At 39.0% G+C, this 25491-nt stretch overlaps 1 protein-coding gene across 8 annotated transcripts in view; it reads right to left on the reverse strand.

The window, feature by feature from the left end:
• Window positions 1–21912, reverse strand: part of LOC121895967 (neural cell adhesion molecule L1-like protein) — a 54850-nt gene extending 32938 nt beyond the window's left edge. For 2 of the 8 annotated variants that reach the window (XM_042409545.1, XM_042409540.1), the window contains exons 1-5: window positions 21374–21612; window positions 3876–4051; window positions 3203–3311; window positions 2890–3077; window positions 2639–2761 (exon numbers count right to left, since the gene is read on the reverse strand). In XM_042409545.1, coding sequence (XP_042265479.1) covers window positions 2639–2761; window positions 2890–3077; window positions 3203–3311; window positions 3876–3957 — 502 coding nt within the window. In that variant the 5' untranslated portion in view covers window positions 3958–4051; window positions 21374–21612. Of the gene's footprint in view, window positions 1–2638; window positions 2762–2889; window positions 3078–3202; window positions 3312–3875; window positions 4052–6265; window positions 6546–21194; window positions 21292–21373; window positions 21614–21808 lie in introns of those variants that run through there. The other 6 variants (XM_042409547.1, XM_042409546.1, XM_042409543.1 and 3 more) reach the window with 5 other exon arrangements.
• Between the last annotated feature and the right edge of the window lie 3579 nt (window positions 21913–25491).

Here is a 25491-nt window from a genome sequence, read left to right on the forward strand (position 1 = left end):
GGATAACATGATGTACAACTTAGTTAATTTATAGCATACTGAAGCCTTGGCAAAACATTTGCCTACAGCAGCGCTCTGCAGTTGTGGGTGAGTGTTTTTGCCACCCATGAACCAACCATATAAATGACAAGCTATGGGCCTTTTTTCCCATATTCAAGAGCATGATCTTTCAATTTGAGACCATTATTTATTGATATCATGTTCAGATTTTTGTAATTCTTCAAAACCCTGCCCTCACACTCAAATAGTCCCTGCTTGGGCTTAGATTTGCTCTGCTTCTGCTCAAACTGTATGCTTGCGCTCACATATATTGTTGCTTGCACAGATTTCCTGCTCCAGCTTCAGCCTTTCTCCTCACACTCAGGCTGCTTCTGTGCACTCGTGAAATGTCTGCTCTCAGATTTCTGCTCTGCCCTCGGATTTTTTTTTGCACCAACCCTGTCAAAATCCCCCAATCAACAGAATGCTAGATATAGTGTTGACCAATCAAATGATCCCTGCCTCCTTGCAGGCACATTCGCTTTACTTCTTAGAGCGTCCCATATGGGTGGTTACTCTTCAACCAGGTTCATCCACTCCTGCCTTTCAAGGCTTTATTAAATGTACTTCCTTTGCTTTCTTGTATGACTTTTGGAATAAAAACATATACCAGAATCTGTACTTTTTACTATAATAGCTACATATAGAAGCCATATAGCACTCTGGCCTCCTGTCAGTGTGCTAGAGAAGAAAACAAAATCACCTTCACGACTCAGAAGAGGAGTCTAGCAGATCACCAAAGTCAAGGACCTCAAGTGAGTTTTTTATGTTAATGGTGCTATTACTTCCTTCAAATTGAACTGGTTAAGTTATGTTTGCAGCACAAGAATACATCCTTGATATTATGCTTGGCTTTCAAGTGTTTACATAACATGATCACTGTTGCTAGGCAACTAGCAATATTTGTATCTGTATTTCAATTATTTAGGAATGAGAAAAGTGCCAACAGCAACAGGAAGAAATGCTAGCCAGCACATTAAGACGTAAGTAGAGAACAAAAGTAACTTTCAATAAGCAACAATGAACAGCATTTGAAGAGAAGGAAGACTCTTCGATATAACAACACGATACATGACCTCACCACTGTTTTAAAAATGTAGCAGCTCATTAAAGTTACTTTTCTTTTCTACTGTCTTAATATGTTAGCTAGTTCATTTTGCTGTCCATTTTGTTGTTAGTTGCCTACCAACGGTGTTCATGTAACATACAACACTTGAAAGCCATGTCTATTATCATGGACGTATATATGTGCTGCAAATATAATTTAACCAGTTCACTTTGAAGGAAGCAGTAGCACCATTAACATAAAAAACTTACTCAAGGTCCTTGACTTTGGTGATCCGCTAGACTCCCTCTTCTGAGTCATGAAGGTGACGTCGTTTCCAGTGTACTATACAGCTACTATATGTAGCAATTATAGTAAAAATTACAGACGCTGGTATATATGTTAACTGTCCTATTTATTCCAAAAGTTGTACAAGAAAGCAAAGGAAGTACATTTAATAAAGCCTTGAAGGGTAGGAGTGGATGAACCCGGCTAAAGAGTAACCACCCATATGGGACGCTCTAAGAAGTAAAGCGAACGTGCCCACAAGGAGGCAGGGATCATTTCTTTGTTCAACACTACACCTGGCATTCTGTTGGTTGGGAAATTTTGACAGGGTTGTAGCACAAAAAAGCAGTGGGTGCGAGGGCAGGGTTTTAAGGGAAAGAATTACATAAATCTGAACATGAAGTCAATAAATCATGCTGTCAAATTGAAAGACCCCACTCTTAAATAAAGATAGAGGAAAAAAGCCCCATAGAAACTTCTTTCTGCTAGCAAACAACAGAAAAATGCCTAAAAGCTGCTGTGTGGTGGGATGCACAACCAGCAGAGTAACCAACTCAGAACAAAGTTTTTATAAGCTGCGGAACCAAAAAACTGAGAGTTTAAGAAGACAAAAGTGGATAACATTACAGGGCTGTGCACCATGCGTTGCAGAGCCGACATGAGCTGCACGGACAGCCTGCAGCTCAAACACCTCCGTAAAAATGACATACACCTGGACACACTGCTAGTCACAGAGAACACGCAGGTTTTAAGTAAAAACAGAACAGCTGTTTAACTGAAAGGTATTGCAGTGTTTGTAATAGACATTTAAATCACAGAATAGCTAACCTGCATTGAGCTGAAATGCTAACTGTAAAAAGTGCCCATGTGTTATTTCCTCAACAATGTTTACAACCTGTACTCGCCATATCAGCTGTGAAAAGTGTCATGCTAGCCTGTTCTGTAGTGGGGTTTGCTATACAGTTGTGCTATCTCTACTGTAGACGTGATGTCAGCCCTTACATTCATGTATTGCATCTTAATGTAACAAGTTTCAACATATGCTATAAACATATGCTATAAACTACCTTTTCCTCTCTGCTAAAATAATCCTTTTACATGCTGAAATCTAATGTTTTTAGCTAGCTACAGGCGTTTTGTTAGCATGTCAGCCCTTGATTACATATTATTGCGCCAATTGTTTTCCCCTCTGGTGGGCGTGGTTTTCAGAGTATGATGTGTTACTGATGTGTTACTCTATACTTTAACAGTTACTTCAAAGCTTACCAATAGACATCCAGAAGATCTGACGTGGGGGCATGCCTTCTGGAGGGTTACACTTCAGGACAATTGGCTGTCCCTCTTCAACAACAATAGGATCAATCGTCTCCTTTGGAAACTTAGGGATATCTATCCAAGACACAGACATTAAATAAAATGAAAACTTTATCAAGAAAATTTGAAAGAAAATACAGTTTTATTATGACTCTGAAAAGCATTAGTCAGCAATTTCACATAACAGACTAAAGGTTACTTACTAGGAACTATCACTTCGATCTCCTCTGTCATGGCAGTTCCCAACTTGTTGGAAGCATAGCACCGGTATTTGCCCTTGAACTGGACCAGTTGCTTGTTGTAGAGCACAAAAGTGCCATCACTGGGGTTGGCTTTGGATTTTGAGAGATGGGGAGCGATAAAGTCTTGGCCATCTTTTGTCCATCTGTATCTGTTGAAGCAAAACATACAGTGGGTCAATGAATCACAGATATACAGCATGTTTTGTTCAAGTGATCAAAGCTATGATCTTTTGGCACAGTTAGATAGGACACAGATCATGTTGATGTCACTTACACTGGTGGTGGGTTGCCTTTGGCTTCACACCTGAGAGTAACAGTGTTGTCGAAAGGAAGGCCAATAACGGGACTCAATGTGTGAGTTGTTATGGTTGGAACCTGCTCCACTACAATATGAAGACAAAAACACACAAAATTAGCACAGAAATGTTAAATGTAAATGTTTTGCTAGTGCAACAACTCTCTTGTGTTTTTCCTCTATCATTTCCTTTTCTTTCCAACTGCCCTGTATGAAGCCCAGACTGAGAAATCATCAACATGACAAAGTTGTGTGCCAACAATGTTGCATAATCTGGACAAACGAGGTGCCTTAGATAGACACTGAACTAAAATAGCACACCAGGACTTGATTGCAAAGCATTCTTAGCCCTAAACAAAGAAACCTCAGCTGCAACAACACTTCTAAAGTATTTACCTCATACTTTACTTTATACTTAAATAGGTTGGACATCCAAAAACGAACACATATTTTTGACAGATGTTATGTTATTCAGAACACAGAGAGAGGAAATTAAACATTGCACGTTGAGTAACCAGTTAAAATTACAAATAAGATCGTGCTTACATTTAGTGGGTCTTGCCTTGCATGTCGGACATACCTTGTAAATCCACTCTTTATATTTATTGGAGAATAAATGAGCAGTAAGTATTACCCTCAGTAACACTCCTACCTTCCAGAGGGATATCGAGGCCTGCAGCCCTGGAGGTCAAGGCCAAAAACAGAACAAGCTGCAGGCTCCCCGCCAACCTCATCACGCTCCGCTGGTTTAGGGAGACAGTAGAGATCAGGAGAACGTGTTGATGCAGATCAGCTGGCGTCACTCGGAGTTCCTAAGGCACAGAGGACCTGAAGAATAAGATTAAAAAACATAGTCATAATAAATTGAGTGGTCAAGTAAGGGCTCTTCAAGCATCTGTTCTAATCACAGAAACACGGCACTGAATCCCAAGAGAAGAGTTACTTTGCTATAAATAAGCTGCAAATTATCACACTTATGGTAGCAAATTTGAAAACAGGCTCTTTATACAACGTGACTGACTGCTTGAAACTACAGAAAACCAGAAGGCAGATAGATAAATAAGATCTGACAACATAAAAACCCATCAAGCCTGGATACTTTTCAGTGCTTTTCTATGATAATCCCAATTAAAATACATTACAGATCACTTCTGTTCTGTTTTGATCATTTTTTCAAATATGCTGTGCCTCAGGGTAAGAATAATGTTCTTCATGATGTTATGCAAGTAAATTTGGATTACCTAAAGGGAATGTATTGAATTTACTTGAATACTTAGCACTCAAAGGCAGAGGAGTAGAGGTGAATATCAACAATGGACCAAATAACTTCACATATAAATATATAAAATCTGTACTTTTTACTTTAATTAAAACAATTCAGTCATTTGCACTGTAAATATCTTTGATTTTCCATGTATAAAAAAGAAGATATTTTAAAGTTTTATAATAAGGCCCCCTTCAAAGAACCTGTGCTTAGTAATGCAAAATGTCCTGTTGATACAAGCCATTTAACACTGGATGTCCCTCATTGTTATGATGTTGTAGCACAACGCAGCAGAGCACTTGTCTAGAGATTACCCTTTGAACTGTGAAGCCTGGCTGGTGGCATCGGATGGCATGCTTACAGTAAACCCAACTGGCACAAAGGCTAAGCTGCTGTCTGCTATGATTGCTAGATCCAAGATGGCAGACTATAAATTGGTCTAAGCCCATCAGTATTTCACGGCTTAGTTCTCACAGTGCTGAGACTGTGGCGGCAGCGTTGGCGATGCCAAATGGGTTCACCCTCCAGCTAATCCTGCTATCAGGAGAATGAAGGCGGGGAGCTCCTGCAGTCATATAGTACACTCCTTAACAATGACTGAGTGCTGCTCAGGACAAATCAGTTCAGGGTTCTTCTAAGGACGCATGGCTGCATGTGTTGTCTCTTCTTAGTGAGGAAGGTTAATGTGGTAATTGTTGTAGACTAGATTCAGGATTAAGCTGCTTGAATTTAGAATCAATTAAACAAATTGAGAGATTGTAGCAGTGTATTACTGCTATAAGGACTTTTTGTGATTATCTTCCCCCGGATTGAATAGTAAACAAAGCCCTTTAGATGTTTGTTCCAGTGGAGTAAACATATATTTTCATGTTGTAATAAAGCTGTAAGCCTCTTTCATTCTTAGTCTGGTGCTACTGTACACCGTATTTTACACACAGAGGCTCACACACATGCCTTCATTTACATGCCTACAGACACACATGCACCTTTGCTTTAGAAACCACCTATAGCACTATTGCATAGACATAAGTTAAAACCTCAGTAACAATATTGTGATTTAAATCTCAAAGCACATCAGCCCAGCAGAGTCCTTGTTAGGTAGGAGGCCCACAGTCATCCAGTGACATGAAAAATGAAACCTTTCGTCCCGATTTGTTTTGATCCTGACAACATGGCAACTTTCATTCATGTGCAGAAAATCCCCTGCTTGGTGCACACCCAAAGAAACTTGTGGGTTAGGCACATTAGTAAGCCTTATATGCATGTGGAGATCTGTAAACCTGCCGCTTTAATGATAACTCAAACAAAGCTGACACAGTCCGTTTCAAAGGCAAAATCTCTGGAACGTAAAAACGGGGTGGAGTCCCTATGTAAACAGATAACAAAGCATTTGTTTTGAGAGTAAAGGGATCTATTACCTGAACACATGGCAGATCATAGCCACAAATCCGCAGGGATTGTGTTTCCTAAACCAATAGTTGGCCAGGGCATGAAGAGCGTGACTACTACACGACTAATCCTTGCCAACACACACTGTATACAATGACTTCCCCCTTTGCTTAAACCTTAGAACAACCTCCCTCAGACCAACCAGCACCCCCACAAGCTGCAATATGTAAGTGTAGCTGCAAAGTAAAGCCTGCAAAGTAATGCAGAGATGATACCCAAATGCTATGCACACACAACATGTTACTCTAGTCAAATACATATACAATAAATACAGAATGAAACAATTTCACAGAGAACAGCAAACATTTCATGAAGTAACCAATACTCACTGGTTTTTGAGTCATTCTACATCTTAAGTCCACCTCTAGTGGAGGACCAGGGCCGCTGCACTACAAGTCCATATAAAAAGTTTGGGACAGGACCATCAGGGGATCATTCCAACAACTCTCTCTGAACTAACATCTCTGACATGTCCTTCCTGCTCCACCTCACGTTCCTGGTGCACGCCTCCCTGCCCGCCCCTCCACTCAAGCAGCTAAAGGAGCGACAGGAGACTCACTGAAGTGACATATGTCGCCAAAGCCTCTCACTTGGCAAAGAGGTTCTCTAAGCCTGTGACAATGACCCGGGACAAAGCCTGCACTGCGGGGCTACTCAGTGAGCATTAAAGAATGGGCGGAGAGGAAGTACAAGCATGTCTCTCTCTCTCTCTCTCTCTCTCTCTCTCTCTCTCTCCCCCTCTCTCTCCCTCTGTTTTTCCTAGATCCCTCCATCCAGCCTTCCACAAACCATGCATGCCCATTTATACTTGGCTCCATCACAGTGATCTGAATGCAATGTGTCTTAGCTCCATTGAAAAGGGAAGGGAGTCATCTTCTCTGAGAGGACCAGAGCTTTTGTGGAAGTGTACTTTCATTTCCATGCAGTGCTCCAGGGTATTAATAGATGGAGGCATGAGAGAGCATGCCTGAAATAGACATGATGTTTTTGATAGTAAGTTAATAGGATCTTTAGCTACACGATTTCCTACTTTTCTTTCCTACTTTTGTTTTATTTTAAAGGTTTTTATCTTTATTGAGCAAGCGTAGTCTCTTATCTGGAGATATGTAAAGGAATGATTCAGTCCAATCTGTGTTTCTCCTGAAGCTGAAAAACAACTTCAATATCCCTCTTACATAGAGGTCTCCAATGTTATCGATCTGTTTTCTAATCCTCTCAGTTGGCTCAATTTATATTCCAAGGAGCAAAGCAAAGATTTGTAATACAGATAGCATGAAAGACATTGTCTTGAGTTTCAAGTGTTTCTCTTTTTGTTTCCAGATCTGCATTGTATTAGGAATAATAGAGATTGTGCCTACAACATAATTTGCTAAGGCAGATGGAGACATAATGACCTCACCAATAGGGTAAGCGATGTTAACACTGCCCTGCAGGGTCATCCAAGAATAGACATTTACAGCTCAGCAGTAAATCCTGAAATTAGGTAGTGAAAGCTCCCCATTAATTTTACACTTGCCAAAGATGATATATTCTATTATTAGAGTTATAATACCACATAGAGTGAAGAAGAACAGACTAAGATTTTAAAGTAAGCTTTAGTGAGCAGATCTGGATAGAAAACCATCTTAACTCTGCCTAATAAAGAAGTAAGAAGTGTCTTCCAAAATCCTGTCTTGAGTTTTAGCTATTTGCAGAATAAACATGAACTAGGCCACTATACTTTAGAACTAGTCTTCTGGCCTAATGTGCACTGTCAGTAAAGAATGGCTGGAACTAATTACACAGTCTATTTAGAAAAAGACCGTTTTCATCACTTCAAATGGACCTGTTTCATGTTTAAGAGAGCATGGCTTCTGTAAACACAAAGAAAAAAACTTAAGAGGCAAAGCCTAATGGACCTGCATGTTCACTCAAAGTCTGACATGTAGACATGGGACCATGTGCACAAAAGATTAATGTAAATCCAAGAACAATAGCTGTAGCATGGCCAAACATATATTGTCTGGTCTAAGTAAATACAGTATACACACACACAGTATGTAACTCTAAGAAACTACATATTTGAAAAATGTTGACACAGTCAAAGGGACCAAATATTTTATTTTTTCTTGTACTAATCAATATAAAACATAATCTTAATCTATACATGTACTGTGTTTATATATATTAACATTATTCAGGTTCAAAGTATCGTCATTCTTATTGTGACTTGCAGCTGACTGATAACAGTCAGAGTCACACAATTAAAACACAATTCACAGTGTTTTCAGGGTCTCTGCTCATGACCAGTTTCATTGTGCTTGTTAAATTAACATGAACGTTAAAACAAACGAGAGACAGAGTCATTTGTGAATTCCGACTTCATGCCTCCAACAACATCTCAATCTCCTGTGGTGACTAACTAAAGAGGCTGCCCTGCCCCGTGCCTTTGTCATTTCCTCCCCGACAGTCCTTGCCTGTAGTGCTTCCTGATAATTACAAGTCTGCTGCTTCTGTCTTTTGGCAGAGCTCACAAATACATGGCAATTACAAAATACCTTCCAAACTAACCAATGAAATGTTTGACACGAGATGCCTAAATTAAAATACCTTAACTGCAAATATATATGTGCGTTTGTGTAATGAGTATAATCGAAGAAATGATGTACGGCCACCAAGACACACCTAAGTATGTAAGTATGCTGTGACCCATTCATAATTCTTTTCCATCCTCAAATATTGTTTGAAATCACAATAGAAAAGATTTCAGTGAGTGTTAACCCATGCAACATGTGGACACTGAACAGAGGCACACAAAAGAAATGCATCATGACAAGTTTTGCTGTCAACATAGACAATGACAGCAATGACAGACGAGGTTTGAGACGTCCACAAACATTTGCTGGGGCTGAGAGAGAGAAAGCCATCAGAAAAACTCTACTCATAAACAAATACTGGAGAGCTTTTGCAAACAAAAACTTTCTCCAGTCTACTGTGGTTTATAAAAGTACACAAAACAATTTCGACACAGTGGGTTGGGCTACTTAATGTCTCATTCTTAAAATTCAGGACGTTAAACAAAAATGTGATAGTAAAGAATGTGTAATTAAGCAAATTTTCTGGCTGCTCAGGAAAACCTCCCTTGCATGCTGCCGATTATGCAGTGATACATTCATTTTTCAAGCAAAAATTACAGAAAAATTTCTCACATTTCAGAGAATTTCAGATTCAGATTCAAATGTGAGCATTGGCTGCTTTTTCTTGTATTACATTATGGTAAATTAAATAGTCTGGGATATCGGGAAGGTGAACAAAACAAGACATTTGATGACATCACCTGGCGCTCTTTTTCACTGGCATCCACACAATTTTCTCTATTTATGATGTTTTATACCAAGTGATTAAATGTTTGATTGAGAAAATAATCTGCAGATTAATCAATAATGAAAACAGTCACTAGTTGCATCCCTACCTCAGTGACATGAGAGCATAACAGCCTGTAGCCGTGTCTTCTTAACACATCAAGATTTTAAACTGGTTAGGGTCATAAAGTAAGAACTCAACTTACCTTTAGGGTCACTGAATCTTTTCGCCATTACTCAATGTTGTCGTAACATGAGCCATGTCTCTGTTTCAGTCCCCTGAGCACTTCTACAAGCTAGTAATCACGTACGCCTGGAATTCACACAAACAGCTCACTGACAGCTCTCTGACACACATCAAACTTGTGCTTCCAGTATTATGTAAAGGCAGGATCCCAACGTTCTACATAGTTTACAAGCAAAACAGGTTTAAAATTAGAGGAGTGCACTCAGTAAAGTGCAGATCTCTGCCAGGTGTGTACATTTTTCTTATATAGATATGTACGCAACATTTTTAATAAAGTGTTTTTGTGTGGTATAGGGTCAGTTTTCTTTAAGATGCATAGAATAGTGTAATGGTTTTGTAACTGAGCATCCTGGGATCACCAACATCGACATGACACCCTCCTCTACCTCCCTCTCCTCTCCAAAACAGAGTGGAATCTCACTCAGTTGTCCTCCCGGTTCCCTTACAGTCAAGATAACAAAAACGGGGATTTATTCATCTTGTATTGTGTCTAACTTTAGTTGATCATAACATAACAGGTATGGAACTAATCTGCAGATGTTCTGGTTCAAGATGAGACCAAACTTTTTTATGGATGTCAGTTTCTGAGCCACGACAAAAGCCAAAATGTGACCTGCAACAGACTAGCTTGTTCTTAGCCAAGTCAATTGCTGGAAATTTCTTTTGCTAAATGGCAAGGACTGCTGAAAAGACAAAGGTCTAAGCTTTACAATAGGAAGTCCTTGAGAATACAGTCATAAATGTGCACAAATATTAGGCTGATGGGTCCAGTAGTAGACAAGATTAGCTGTGGAAAGATACACACACAGACACACACACAGACACACACACACGACCAAGCGCATGATCCCCTCCAGGCTTACAACCGGCGGAGATAACAAAAGCATGTAGCTGCTCATCTTAAACACTCAAACATAAACATTGCAAGGTATATGCACGTGGATAATTAGTGGTTAACAATATTGGCATTTGGAAACTTATCCCATTGTAACTTTTCATTTTTAAATTCAGGTGGATGTTTTATACTTAATATGTGCGATCAATTATTACACAGATTTGGTTTGACAATTTAAGTTTTGAAGTCAGTCAAACACACTGACTCAGTTCTCACCATTAACATCATAACAAGCTATCTTCACATTTCAGCATGACTGTCATGTAACAATTTATATCCTCTATCGTCTTTATCATTCATCATACCTTTCTTTTTCTTTTCTTTTACTTTCCCTTCTCTCCTTTCATTTCTTCTCCTCTTTGATCTTTTAAGGCCAACTGTAATGGGGGTTGGGCGGCTGCCAGGGGTGGGTGTGGGGATTTATTGTTGTGTAACTGTGCGTACGTGTTGTTTGTTACCCTTGAATGTTTTAAAAAGTTGATAACAAAAAAAAAAAAAACACTAACACCAAAACAGTGGTTTCATGCCACACTCCTTTTACGTAACTGTTATTTGCAGAGCACATGCGCTATGTGGAAGTTTGTGGAGGTATATTGCTTATTTAAGTGCCGCCAAGCTCACTCAGTTGGGTTTAAGTGGTTCCTGCTCTGGCACATAATGCTTTGTGGAATGATGTGAAGAGTTGCCTCTATAAACAGGAGCAAGGCTGGCACACGAACTGTTGGCGAGCTATTACAACCTAAAATTCATGATATCAAAACACAGAGCTTAAAATTTGACATTTCTTAAACAAAGTTTCTCTCCTCCAACACCCCTTTAACTTTTATTGGGAATATTTCCCCCTTGCATGGAGTTATGACAACGAATTATTACACAAACCGAATTACCATTCAAACATCCGAGTCTGTTGTGCGACACAGATTTCAAAACAAAATGAATTACTATGGAAACGTGCCCCTTGTCGAAGTGAAAAGTGACAAAGAGTGGCATTCAGGAGCTTAATCAGTTTGCCACAGCCAGCAGCACAACAGAGAGACAGTGTGGAGACAAGCAGTCACACTCAGCTTCCTCCCTTCAAATGCGGAGGCCACGAGGAGACCTCTTCACACCTTCCTTCACCCTCACACATTGTTCATCACTGTTGCAGCGAGTCAGATAAGCAAGCAGCGCTGTGCTCTATGGTCTGAACTAAGCTGGTAATTAGTTTATGGGATAATCTTGAAGACCTAAAGTGGTATTTAGGTGGGTTGATGCTGTCCAACAAATGGAAGAAATTTTGCTTGAAAGTAGCCCTATGTATAGGTGCTGTCCAAAGCTAAAACAGTTTGGTTTAAAAATGAAAAATATTTTGTAGTTGAAAGTATGTTTTCTGTTGTATTTACATATATTACTGCTATTAATGATCATTGTAAAGCATCCAAACACAACTTTATAATGACTTCAATATTTTGTTGCTTAAGTGTCGGTGTATATGGGAGACATAACAGAATTCACTCCTGTGTTGTGAACTTTGGAGAAGAGGAGACTATTTGGTTTACATTTGCTATGTGAACTATGCCTTGACTTTATTTCTAAACAATGATTTCCATATGTTTAGTTGCACCCGTAGTTAGAGGACCTATAAATACAGTGTGTGTCTATTTATATACAGGATAAGCCTCAGTGAGACACTAGACACTAGACGTGTGAATTCAGTTTTTAACACTTGAATGCATTCCACCCCAAACACTTGAAAAGTTGGTGACACTTGTGTACATGATTTGAAATGTGCATGAGTTTTCATTGTTTATTCATTTAATGTTTTTGCTAAATGGATGAAGTGGGTCATGACGGTTACTTTTCATATGTCGCTCAGCCTGTGTTGTGAATATATAAATAAATTACAATGAAATGACAATACCATTAGCATTATTAACCAAATACACTGACTGCTCTCCAACTACTGCTTTATCTATCATCAACATTATATATACTATAAATCTTTACTGATTATTACAAATATTGTAAGAAAGACATCACATATGTATCCACCCAATGTAAATTCTTATGGCCAAACATAATGCCAGTATGCTGCGTCTGATTAAGAAAAATAAAGGCAGGCCTACAATGAATACACCTGTTGACACACTCCTCTCATCTTACTATTCCTCTCATTGGTGAAATGTAAATAAAGAACTGACAGTGACAGCCACCCATGACGCTACAGGGGCTTCCATGTACTTAGTGACAAGTTGTGATAAATACTATTTTATGATGTTTAGAAATAACAGCTGTTGCTCAATCCTGGGGATTAACATTCATCTCCAAAGAGCTCAGACACGGAAAGTAATGAAGCCTCATTTCACTTGCCTGGTCTTGTAGCTGGTACACACCATTGTGAACACTCTTCCACGTGTGCTCTCCCACCCTGCCTTTTAAACACCAAAGATATAGTTTGTGTACGTCATTCTTTAAGCCCCAGGTAGACTTAAACAAAAGCAAAAACGAAAAGAGCGATTTTCCTGTCACTTTGAAAAGACGCATATGGGTCTTTTTTCAACTGCCTCGCACCTGTAGTCCAGTTTCTTCCCAAACAAGGCAGGAAAGGATGAAGAGTAATCATTCCACCTTAGCAAATGTTTGAAGAGAGTCTGAGCCAGGATCCCAATCCCTTAACTGCATTACATTGCATGACATTAAGAGGTATCATTCATATTATGCGCAGATTAAGCAATATGATACCACTTAATCACAGACATGTGGAGCCATAATGATAAATGGTGCCATTGAATACATCATAGTATACTATAAAATATATATAACACTAAAATATTTGTGAAAACTTCCAGATGGAATTAGAAGAAATACTGTTGTGAAGTGTTGACAATTACCTGCTGAAATCCTCTGCATTAACCATCTGCAAAGGCAATTTATGTGGAATCTAACTGCCTTTAAAAAATCATCACATCAGAAATAAATTCCTTATCCGCCTACTTGTGATTTGTTGGCAATCAATGAGTTTTGAAGCATCTGCTGCAACATGTCAGGTGGATAAGGCTTCTGCGGCACCTTAAATAGAGCCACTGGTCATAGATCATTTCATCTGCAGCAAGCTCTGACAAGGACTGACAACATAAAATGAATCAGATAAGCACAGCCTTTTATTTGGGAATTGAAAAATTGAATTGATTTGAACCCTGGCCTTTAAAGCTGCAAAGCATAATGAACAAAAGAGACCATTGTGGCTTTATTTGTGAGTCATATTATCTCAATCAGTTAGAAAAGACTACTTAGTCAAAAAAGTTGTTAGGTTCATCATAATGCAAGAATGGCTGATGGTGAATAAAATGTGCTACTAGCACAAAAAGCCAGCTTTCATTCATTCATTTCATGAGCTGTTTCAGGAAACCGACTCCAGTTGTTTTAACTTGGTTTGCCCTTAATCTGTTACATCAATGCTATGGATCAGAGCCAATGGCGCTTGAGGAGACTCATCAGCATGATAGGTCTAAATTACACTTGGGACAGCCACCATAGGAGCTGTACCTTGCATCACCCTGTGTAAGTGATAGCCTTGCTGCTGTCTAACATAGGCCCATGACAGGCGTACCCCTGTGAAAGTGTCAGGGCCTTGCTTCATTAGCATTTTTGGAGCACCATGAATGAAAGTGTTTGTTCTGGTTTGTGTGCCCAATTGAAAGGGTCCATTAAAGAGTGTTTTACGGGTTCCACTGTGTTACGTCGGAAGTTGGGGAGCTGGTGTATGGAGGAAAGTGCCAGAGCAAAGAAAAAAATGTTCTGAAGGACATGGTGGCCCAGATCAATCCGTATGCAGATGATACACCGCTTGTCATCTTTCAGCATGTGAACAGGTGGGCCACCTAACAAGTGTTAACATCAATCAGGTTAATAAATGTTTCAACACAGACACCGAACATATTGGCAGGTTGTGATGAAACTCGGGTGGCTGGTCTCACATTCTGAGCCAAGAATCAACTGAGGCCCGTTTACTGTAAGTCAGAGATTGCAACATCCCCCTTGGCAACCCTGCCAACTAACTATTGTCAAACACCTAATTTTCTCACACAAAGGTACTGAGAGGCGTTAGGAGGAAATTTGGTTACATGACTGCAGTAAAAACTTAAAAAAGCCTGAACTTCAAAGTAACACAGGAGGGAGGTACAATAGTACTTGTAGTGATTAGAAGTGCTAAACTCTGTATTCTGCTCTGTTTTCACTGCCTGCCCCAGCAAAAGCATGGTTTAAAAAATGTATGTTACTACTGCCATTAAATCATTAAATACTACAATGTTTACAGGTAGAAAAACCTTGCTGAGTGTAAGACAAGGGTTTTATATTGTTGCCACTCAGCTAAAATAAAATATAAGTTGCAGTTATGATGAACACCTGTTTCTACTTGTAGATTATAGGCCTACTGAATCTGGGTCGAAGCTATGGACACCAATGATATCTATGGAGGCTATCATACACGACAAGGTGTTTTTGGACACCTTGTATCTATCTATGTTGATTGGAAAAGTGGAGGAGAAGAACACCATGACACAAACGGGCATTCCCTCTGCTGAATCTGTTACCTTTAATATTAGGACACATATGAGTGCATTATCACCAATATACCATGGTTACTTACTACAAAAAAGTTAGTTTGCACTATTCGTGGTTGCTTTACAAGTAAGAACTAACTAGTAACTTAGAATAGAGGAGAGGAGAAATATTGTAGTTTAACATACCTTTAGCACAGATTCATGGTTTGTGGTTATAGGCAGCAATATAACTGTTTTAAAAGAATTAAGATTGCCATGTCTGTCCAGGTATACAATTTAAACAGACCCTTACGAGCTAATCAGAAGCAAGTATTCTTTGGAGCCATGCCATGATTAGAGTTACCAGTGCTTCACATTCTGCACTTCTATGTAAATAATTTGTCCACAAGAAATGCAAGTCAACTCATCTAAAAACAAACACAGATGTTTATCTGAGGGAATTTTGAAGCTGTCTTATCTTTATCTATTCACTGGAAGCAAGCATTGCAGACAAGCTGGGGGATGCATGCTGATTTCCTAGAACCTGCACATGGCCCGATGGCAACGCAGATGCTTATCCACAATTGCTGTAAAGGTAGAACAGCGTACTACCACACAAACAGTTTTGTGTAAGATTACTCTGAGCGAGGTTGGGACCCTGAGAAAGAAAGAAAGCAAGGGAGCATGAGAGACACAAAAAAAGACAGAAAGCGAGAGGGGGGAGGAAAAGAGTTTTGGGGGTGATATCTGCGGCACAGGAGAGAGAAAAATCCATGGGAATCCAGCTCATTAGCATATGAATCAAATTCCAGCAGCAGGAAAGGACAGACATTCAGTTCAGAGCCCGTTGTTAGGAATACCAGCAATAGATGAGCAAAATCAGTACACTGAGTGCAAGGGTCAAAGTTAATCCTCTCATGGTGTGCTACACAAGTAGAGCTAAGGACTTCAGAGGCCTGGGGAAAATATGATGGAGATAAAACAACATATATTACCATGACACACTGTAGGAATTCAAACAAGCATGTACAACGCTTGCACGATGTGCTCGCCATAATAGTAAAACTCTGAGCACATCTCATGTATGACTACCCTTTGTGTTCTTTGGTTTGATGATTTAACACAATAATCAAGATCAAAATCAACAGATAATGATGCTGATGCATAAAAGTGGCAGTTGTAAGTTACTCAAGTACTGTATTTCAGTACAATTTTGAGATACTTGCACTTTGCTTACATTTTATTCTACTTCATACTTTTACTAGGGGAACTTCGTACTTGTTTGTTGTACTTGAACATTGAATGCAATAATTAATACTTTGCAAACCAGATGCAAAGCTGTGATGCATTGTTATAGTAGTCCCCAACAGCAGTCTGCATAACATAATTTTTTAAGTAGTTAGATATAGTAGTTAGATACGTATCCACTTTTACTAAAATAAATGTTTGAGTGCAGGACTTTTACTCGTAATTGAGTATTATTGAGTATTATCATCGTGCTAATTTTACTAAAGGAAAGGATCTAAATATTTCTTCCACAACTGTCCACTTTACACATTACTGATAAATTAAGGGAAACACTGGAAATGCTGCACATCAGCAGAAAAAAAGCTATGGCATTAACAGAGACATGTCTTGAACCTGCTTTTGGTTTCTCGTCAGTGGTGTGAACCTGTTGCGGGTCTTGTACATCACCCAAGCCTTAAAGCAGGAGAACGTGTAAGAACATGGAAACCATGCGTCCTGGCCAAATTCTTTATTGCTGTCAGACACGGAAGGTTTCTTATTATTACGTCTCCACAGACATGTGCCTGCTGTACAGTCAGATTAGTTTTGATTGTATGACATGACATTTGTCAGACATTTGCTAAAAGCCCATATAAAGTTACCCCCTCTCCACAGGTTCCAGGACAGAAACAAAACAGAGTCTGCAGTGATCCACAGAGAAATCCGCAGGTGGTGACCACATGTGGAGAGGATGTTTACTTCATAGTCTGGCAATTGGGACATTCTGTCACTGTCAACAAGGAGATGCGCTGTATATGTCACAGCTTATTTCTGTATTTCTCTCTCAAAGTGAGCACTTGTCCTGAAAAAGGGGTCCTAACAGTGAGGGCACTGTTCAAAAGCAAGAGTCCAGATGAATGGCGTGAAAAGCATTTCAAGTGCCAGCAAACCATGTTCCTCACTCGCTAGGAGGAATGCAGCCTATTGTCAATTGAACTTGTGCAAATGCTCCTGAAAGTGCAGCACAGGGGGCAGAGGGAGGCTGAGGACAGCGTACGTGACCTCTCTCAAAGCCAGATCATCCCTGTCCTCTTGTGCTCGCCAGAGAAACTTTGGTCGCTCAAATTCAGAAGGGCGGGAAAGTTATTTGTGCCCCCTGTGTGAGGCGTTGATTTCACCAAACAGTTGTCGGCTGGAGTGGTCATGACCTTTGCTCTCGGTTGTTAGGAACTGCCAGAGCTGAGAGGCAGAAAGCCAGACACCATGGTAACAAGAGTGCTGGTATCTATGCTGGAGAGATTCACTGGGAATCTTAAAGGAAATTTCCACAGGATACAAGCTTAATCCCTCAGCAGGTGAAAGTTTGACACTAACAAATCTTTCAACAAAATGTTTGAGATACACAGGCTGAAGACACAATCAGTTTCTGACAGTGACCCCTCTATTTTAAACCACAGTGTTGACTGTGGTGAGTTCCAGTGTCAATGACTCCTGTAAATATTTCACAAGCATTCCAAATGTGGACTGGCTGTCCTTGGAGGAGAGCGATAAATTCCCTCACCAAATACACACATCAGTACTCAGTTTCTCTTTCATGGTCATCTTCTGGTTAAAGCCAACCATGCATCATTAAGTTATTGAGCTAGAGGTGGGGAAAGGATTTCTGCATGTCCTTTTATGGCACAGAAGCAGGGAGTTACTACACAAACTAATACTCACAGCAGGAAGGACCATGGGAACGACACAGCAGAACCACCTGCCATTCTTTATCAAATGTAAAAAATTCTCCTTTAGATTATTTTTACCCTTTAGTTTTGAATTGGGGGCTGAAGATGACGGATGGTACTGTGGTATAGACTGAACCTAATACAAAAACATGAAGTCAGGTCAATGTCGGCTTGCAAAAAACATAATTAAACATTCAAAGATCAATTCTGACACTATGTTTCTGACAGCTGTTATCTTACATTCTCAAGAGCAGATTCAGAAGTACACAGACTTGCTTAATCTATTCATGTATGCAGTATTCTCAGATTATCTGCTTAAACAGTACTCAAACACTTAATCCACGTGAATGCTTTCTCTGAGTCTATTGATATGTAAAATATGTGATTGTTGTGCTTCTCTAAAAAAAAAAAAAAAAGCAAACACAATCACATTTTTATTTCTAATTGATTCTTTTCTGTAGGACTAAAATATATTTTGCAGCCTTTACAAACCACTTTAAAGGACTAATTTAGAATATGTCGATTTATACTTAATTGTTGTTCCTACTGCAATTAGAGAGATTTGCATATGAAATAATTTAGCATCTTATGCCTGTTTAACAACTTTTATATTTTTCAGCAATGAGAAACCTTATATTGTTTTGTACTAAGCAGCTACATCCTGGTCTGATGTTATGGGTTGATGTTTGTCTTTACGACATAAAACATCGTGATTTGGTATGTGTGTTGTGTGGTGAGACACTGGGAAACACCACAGCCTCTCCTTAGCTTGGGGCAACAAATGCAAGATGTAAGCATCTGAAATCCCTTTAGAAATGACAGAAGAGCAATTTAGGTTACCAGTAAATTAGTTTATTAGGTTACATTAAATATGTTTGATATTCTTTCATGTAGTAGCTGCATGTTGATAGCATAATGTTGTTGACTATAAAGTGACTGGCATGGAGTTTTTACTCTTCCCAGTTTGTCACTGATTAAGTGGCTGAGAAACTCACCCCCTGCCTGTTAAGGCTCTTACGCAGCACTAGCTGCTCCTAATGGATAACAATGAGCTGCTCAGATGCTGACAGCAGCTAAATATATTCTATTCTGTCACGACAGGTTTGGCATTATTTCAAACCCATTCACAGCATTATACAATAACAGGATGTTGCATAAATATGTTACATACTATATTGAATAATATAATACGTATTCCACATAATTTCAAGTTGTGGAGGTGTTTTTGTCAGCGTAGTACCTTTGTAAAGCCAGGGTACAACCTAGAACTGCAGTACTGAGTAAATATAGTGAAACTCCGACAGGCTTCAATTATACAATTACAGAGGTTGCTGAGAGACAATTACCTCCTCCTTTTCTCTAGAAGCCAAAGCAGGTAGGTGGAGACAGCATGCCTGGCATGTGGTAACACATGCTAGATACACCTGGCTGTTCCAGGTTGATGGTGTGTGCAACCTCTAAAAAAGTAGTAGGAAGTGTGATTTACTGCGACACTTTACATTTATGTGCTATCATTGTTGCCACCCGGGAGCTGTTCGCCGTGGAAAGTTTTGATTTTCATTTCACGGTGTCAAAGCATTATGACATTTTCAGCGTGGATCCACTGTCAGTTTGCATTCAAGTGCTCGCTTCATAAGAAGCACACTCAGACAAACCACTCACCATATGACATGAAGAATTTATCATCTTTTCTCTGCCTTTCATAAACTAGAAAATGCCAGTGAGCCACATGGATGTGGAAGGTTGAGTTCATACTTGCTGAGAACATTCCAGTCAAAACAACACGCATGATACAGTATTTCTTAGAGATGAAGTAGATTTCAATATTTTAAGCAGAGGAATGTGATGTGTTGTGATGGGGAGAGAATCTAAGAGGCACCACATCACGCCTGAATGAGCAGGAGACTAGATGTTTTTCACAGTTTGAATGAAAGGCTGACCCTATTCTCATGTAACAATTTGTGGTACTGTAAATTAATTTATTGAAAGCCTAGTCCAAACATCACCACAAGGAGTGAGGATCACAGGATTCCCCAATTACCACATTTCAGTCAAGTTGGGTCAGACAAAGAAAGAGACTCGACCCATTTCACTATGACAAAGCTGCAGAGGCTTTAATAGGCCGGCTTCACAGGAGCAAGCGCGGCCAGCGCTCTGCACAACTCACCCTCCACCACTCCTCTTCACTCTCTGACCGGCCAGACAGATGAACAGACAGAGAGAGATGTGATCTCATTATGAACAATTTGCATTTATAGCAGAGATTTTGACTTATGAACAAGTTAGACAGCAAGTAAGCAGTGAGATTAATATGACTGTGCAGCAAAATCCCACATTTATATAAATCTGAACATCAGATCCAAATAACTGTCAATGAAAATGTGACTCTTCTACAATTACATTTGCTGCAGGAAATATATTGATAAATGCTGCTCAAAGTGTGGAAATAAGACAGAACATCTAAATTGTGATCAACACAGTCTGCTACAGCAGTGAGAAAATGCTCCTGCCTCACTCAGACAAACCATGGGTCGATCAAATCTTTGAATAAAAATAATAATAATAATAATAAAAATACATTCTACAGATTTTGGATACAATAGTGTTAAAACATACAAGAATACCACAAAAATGTAATCATGTGTTACAATTAGGGATGCAGTTCACAATTATTTTTATTATCGATTAATCTACCAATTATTTTCTCATTTGTAAAAGAAAATTAAATTGTGAAAAATGTCCATCCCCAGTTCCCAGAGGCCATGATTAATCTTAAAAACATTATCTATTCTTAGTCCAAAACCCCAAAATAATGAGTTTTTATTATCATAGAGGAAAATATTCATATTTGGGAAGCTGAAACCTATGAATTCTGACCAGTTTCAGTTGCAATTTGAAGTATTTTTGCATGTAACAACAGATAGATATATTCAGAAAACTACTTTTCCAGCCCCAATTACAACTTCATAACCATGTCCTCAACATAGTCATGCCTGATGGAGATGAAGGACGAAGCTGTCCAGCACTGAACAGCATCAAAAGGCCAATAATAAAATGGGAAGATAAACTCTTATCAAAATTTCGTTTCGTTTTCAAAGACTTTTCGTTTCTGACTTTTGATGACTCTTAGCCCTGTAGACTATGCTTGTAGTATTTTGGCTCCGATGCAGTGTGTAGTCTAAGTCCAATTACGTTCATTGGCACAGGTCAAGTTTTGATTGTTTTGTCTCTGAGCTCAGACAGAGAGGTCAGAGATCAGAAAGGTCACAGGTAAAGTCTTTACCTGTGACCTGCCTACCTGGTTTAAGCTGAGAAAACTTGCAGCTGTTTGATGATTCGATTACTGCGGCGTCTTTTAGAAGTGCTGACATCCCATCTCTGCATACTACAAAGCTGAAAGCTTTTTTTACGGCCACAAACGCAGATCATATGACATTCACTTAGTTGTCTGAAGGCAAATTGTGTTGTACAGCTTACCCATAAGACGAACAACTGGAGTGATGAGGCTCTTTCCTGCGCAGGTTTCTTTTTTAATTCAAGAGAAGCTCGACGTGTCCGTACTTCTCCATTTCTTTTTACCTCAGACGAGTAACGTGTGAAACTCTTGACTGACGGCCAAAACTGCGCAGTCAACAACTGCAACAGTGAGTCAAGTCCTGCAAGGTCGTTTCTCTATTTTAGAAGCGACAGAGGTCAAAGGACACCGCGACTCTGTGTCTGTGGTATGAATGCTGTCATATACTATAACCAGCATCCGTCCGTATGCTTTGAGAGAAATATGTGTCTATACAAAACGTTGGGAAATATTTCTGTCCGCGTGTTTGTGCGCGCGCGTGTTGAACGTCAGTCAAGGTAAATGTTTAATGCTGGAGAGTAAGCTCATCCACTTTTCTCCCCCATTCATAAACTTACCTGGAGTAGCTACTCGCAGTGTTAGAGCTGAGCCTCCCTATGAACCTCAGATATTGGATTGATGATGATTGGAAAGGACAATCACTGTTCATTCATGCAAATGCAATTGCCCTTTACGAACATCCTGAGAGGATGAACGAGCTGCTGAGTGGACTCTTCCTTTCTCATCTCCTCTCTGCTGTATCTGACATTTACCTGCTCGAATTTAAAGTTGATACAGCTCAAGAATAACTATAATTTCAACGGAGCAGTTCCTACTGTAGGTTACAACAGTGTTTCGCAAAAAAAAAATTTAACTGCAAGGACCCCTAAACTGACACAAATTAGACTACAGACCCCCATCTGATAAGATATTTGCTTTTAGATTACAGAAAGTGTATGAAACCCATGACCATAATAATCATACATTCTGTCATTGTGTTATTTATGGATGGAATTATAGTGAAAATAAATTATTCCCCTTTTTGCTGGGGACCCCCTGGAACCTCCTCAAAAACCCCTGGGTCCCCAAACCCACTGTGAGAACCACTGGGCTACAATATGCTATATCTCATGTCGTGCACACATAAAACTATGCCAGTGTTTGCACAGAGTGAGTCCACACCCATCTGAGTTCACTTATATTAACACTCCAGCTACAGCAGAGCCATATCAGCTCACTGAGTGAAAAAACACATTTAACATTTACCAAGACTGAAAAAAGAAATGAGTTGTGTGTTTTACTGTCCTCATGTTGAAACACTCTGTCACCTGCATTGCTTGTTCACATGTGAGAAGGAATGTGAAGTGCAGGTGTGTGGAGAGATTCTTGGAGAGAAACGCAAAAAGGCTCACAGGATTCACAAGAAACGTATCACACTGTGTTCAGATGTTGCAGATATAAACATTTCCATCCATGTCAGAACATCTGAATACATAGTTAGCTTTAATTATCTAAACTAAGACTCCTCCCATTATGTTGAAGGGTTATGAAGATAGAAGTAGAGCTGAAACAATTATTCAGTTGATTAATGGATCAACAGAAAATTAATCAGCAACAATTATGACAACTGATGAATAATTAAAGTCATTTTTTTCTAATCAAAAATGCCAAGAAATCACAGGCTCCTGCTTCTCAAATATGAATATTTACTGGATTTATTGGTCTTCAGTACAAGGTAAGAAATTGTGGTGGGCATTTTTCACTATTTTCTGACAATTTATAGACCTAACAATTGATCGATTAATCAAGAAAATAATTGTGAGATTAATCAGTAATGAAAGCAATCATTAATTGCAGCCCTATCTCTGGCATTTACAGCGAATATTAGAACGTTTTGATACCTAGAAGGCACTAAGATTATGATAAAAAAGTATTCTCATATTTATATTCTTATTTATACAACTTAATCTTACTGATGTTAATTATTATTATTATTATTATTATAATTATTATGTTATTATTGGCTTCTTTTGTATAACCATGGCAGTACACTCTAGGTTTAGTACACAGTGCTGTGGTCAGATTAATCCAATACCTCACATCTAACTCATCCAGTGTTTTGCTCTTGATTCAGATTCTTTACTTTTGATATTTTTAGTATGTAGTTTGCTTATTTCGTCATGGACATACTGACAACGCACCTGACTAAGCATATCATTCTACTATGTGTAATCAGAAGGCCAAATTAGTAGAGGATGCTCACTCCATTCTGTAAACTCCTGCAATAAAAATAGACTTTTGTTGACAAATACTCTTAGTTGGACTATATGATATTTTAATTTCCTTTGCAGTCAAGGTTTGGCTCATAAAAATGTCTAAAAAATGTGACAGCTACAAAACACATATGCAACGCAAGATGTATTCAAACACCAGAAAGAAAATTGTCTCAAATTTTAGAGATTAGTTAATTAAAATAATTAAATGTATGTAATTCATTAGTTTTATAAAGTTCTCCCAATACTTTATATTATGACGATTGCATATCTGTTAATATAGTGGTGAAAGTGTGCAAGCATTAGCATTTTACACAAACACAATCCTGTAGAAGTTTTATCTGGGATATTAATCTCTCCTTGTGTCTTAATCTTATAAAAACATATGTGCTACTTATTGAAATACACACACACACACACAAAAAACAATGTAAAACCTCACCCCCATCGACACATATAGACTATAAAATATATTCTCTGTGTCAAGTTGTCCATACCGTGCTCCGTTCCCTCAAGGTTCAGACTTTATTATAAAGCTATAGAGAAGAAGCTTACATTCCAATTACCACTCAAACCCGCAGTGAACACTGTGTCTTGAACCTTGACATCACCCTCCTTTGAGAGAAACACTGAAGACCCGCTTGGAGATCACACATTTTCACCCATTAAGGCCATTGTGCTTCTCTGACCTGTAATCTTGACCTCAAGTTGTGTTTCTCTCTGGCTCGAAGCACTTCCCTGCTGATAACTGAGATCTGTAGATTCCCCTCCATGTCTGAGTCACAGCATGTATTAGCAGAAGTAATTTTATAGTTGCTGCCCTACATGCCAGTAGACATAAAGGGCAGTAAGTTATTCTATAGCACATGGAAATATAATGTTTTGCACAAATTGAAAACTCTTTATTCAAGTGTTGACTCTGACACCCCATAGCAATTTATTTCTATCAATATGTGCAGTCCCAGTGGTAGTTCACATTGACCTTTGCCCTTTGTTTTTGAGCAACAGAGAAAACGAGAAAAATATATATTTCACAGAGGACAAAGTGAAGAGAATCCAGTTGCCATGGTAATGGATTTTTATTGTGGGCAGGTCTTTCCTCCAGTGGTATAACGATGCCCCCTAGTGACATCTCAGATGGCCTTGCACACTGAGGAAGAAGCAGCACAATCCAGAGAGAGGATTTTCACAGCTTCACTCCAGCGAACGCTTTAACCAGTCTTTCATTTCAATTTCAGTAACTATTTCAAGGATATTCAAACATCATTTTTCATCTTGTGAGTTTTCAGAGAGGCAAGGAAATGTTAAATGACTGATTAAGCCAAACAAGTGCATTTGAAAGGTCAGATTTATGTCCAGCTTTGATGTTACAGGAGATGACAGGTGATCTCTATATCGCAGTGTCAGTCTCATGCAGTGGATTGTCTTTTCTAAGGTGCATTTGAGCATGAAACATCATTTCTACACCAGCTGCAGAAACCTGCACCACAACTGCTTCTCCCAGGGTCCTCCTTAAATGTGGAAGATCTATGTAGATTTTTCAGTTGGTTAAGCAAGAAATTTTCTTCAGGTGTTTCTACTACTGGGTCTGTTGCTGACATATTTTAATTTATTTGAATAAACAGTCAAGGGAGTTTAGGAATTAATTTCTCGATAGTTTTTGCCATCCAGGTAGTGATTTAACATGAAATCTAATATTATATCAAATCGCTAAATCTTACAGGAAACAGTTCATCAAAAAAGTCTTCATCCCAGGCTCACAAGTTGCAAATATGTGTTAAAGTGAGACCATGGTGAGCAAAGAGAATATTTGTCACTTTCAGTTAACTTCTCTTTTTCTGTATTATGTTTCAGCATGCCCCCAAAAATATCATTCATCACAGAAGAAAATATTGTACTTTATTTTTCCACATAAAAGGTAAGAGAGACATCTTTAAAACACTTTATACGTGCTTGAAATTTATTGAGCATTATCTTGATGTTGGCTA

The sequence above is a fragment of the Thunnus maccoyii genome, chromosome 4 (genome assembly GCF_910596095.1).
Source record: "Thunnus maccoyii chromosome 4, fThuMac1.1, whole genome shotgun sequence".
NCBI lineage: Eukaryota > Metazoa > Chordata > Actinopteri > Scombriformes > Scombridae > Thunnus > Thunnus maccoyii.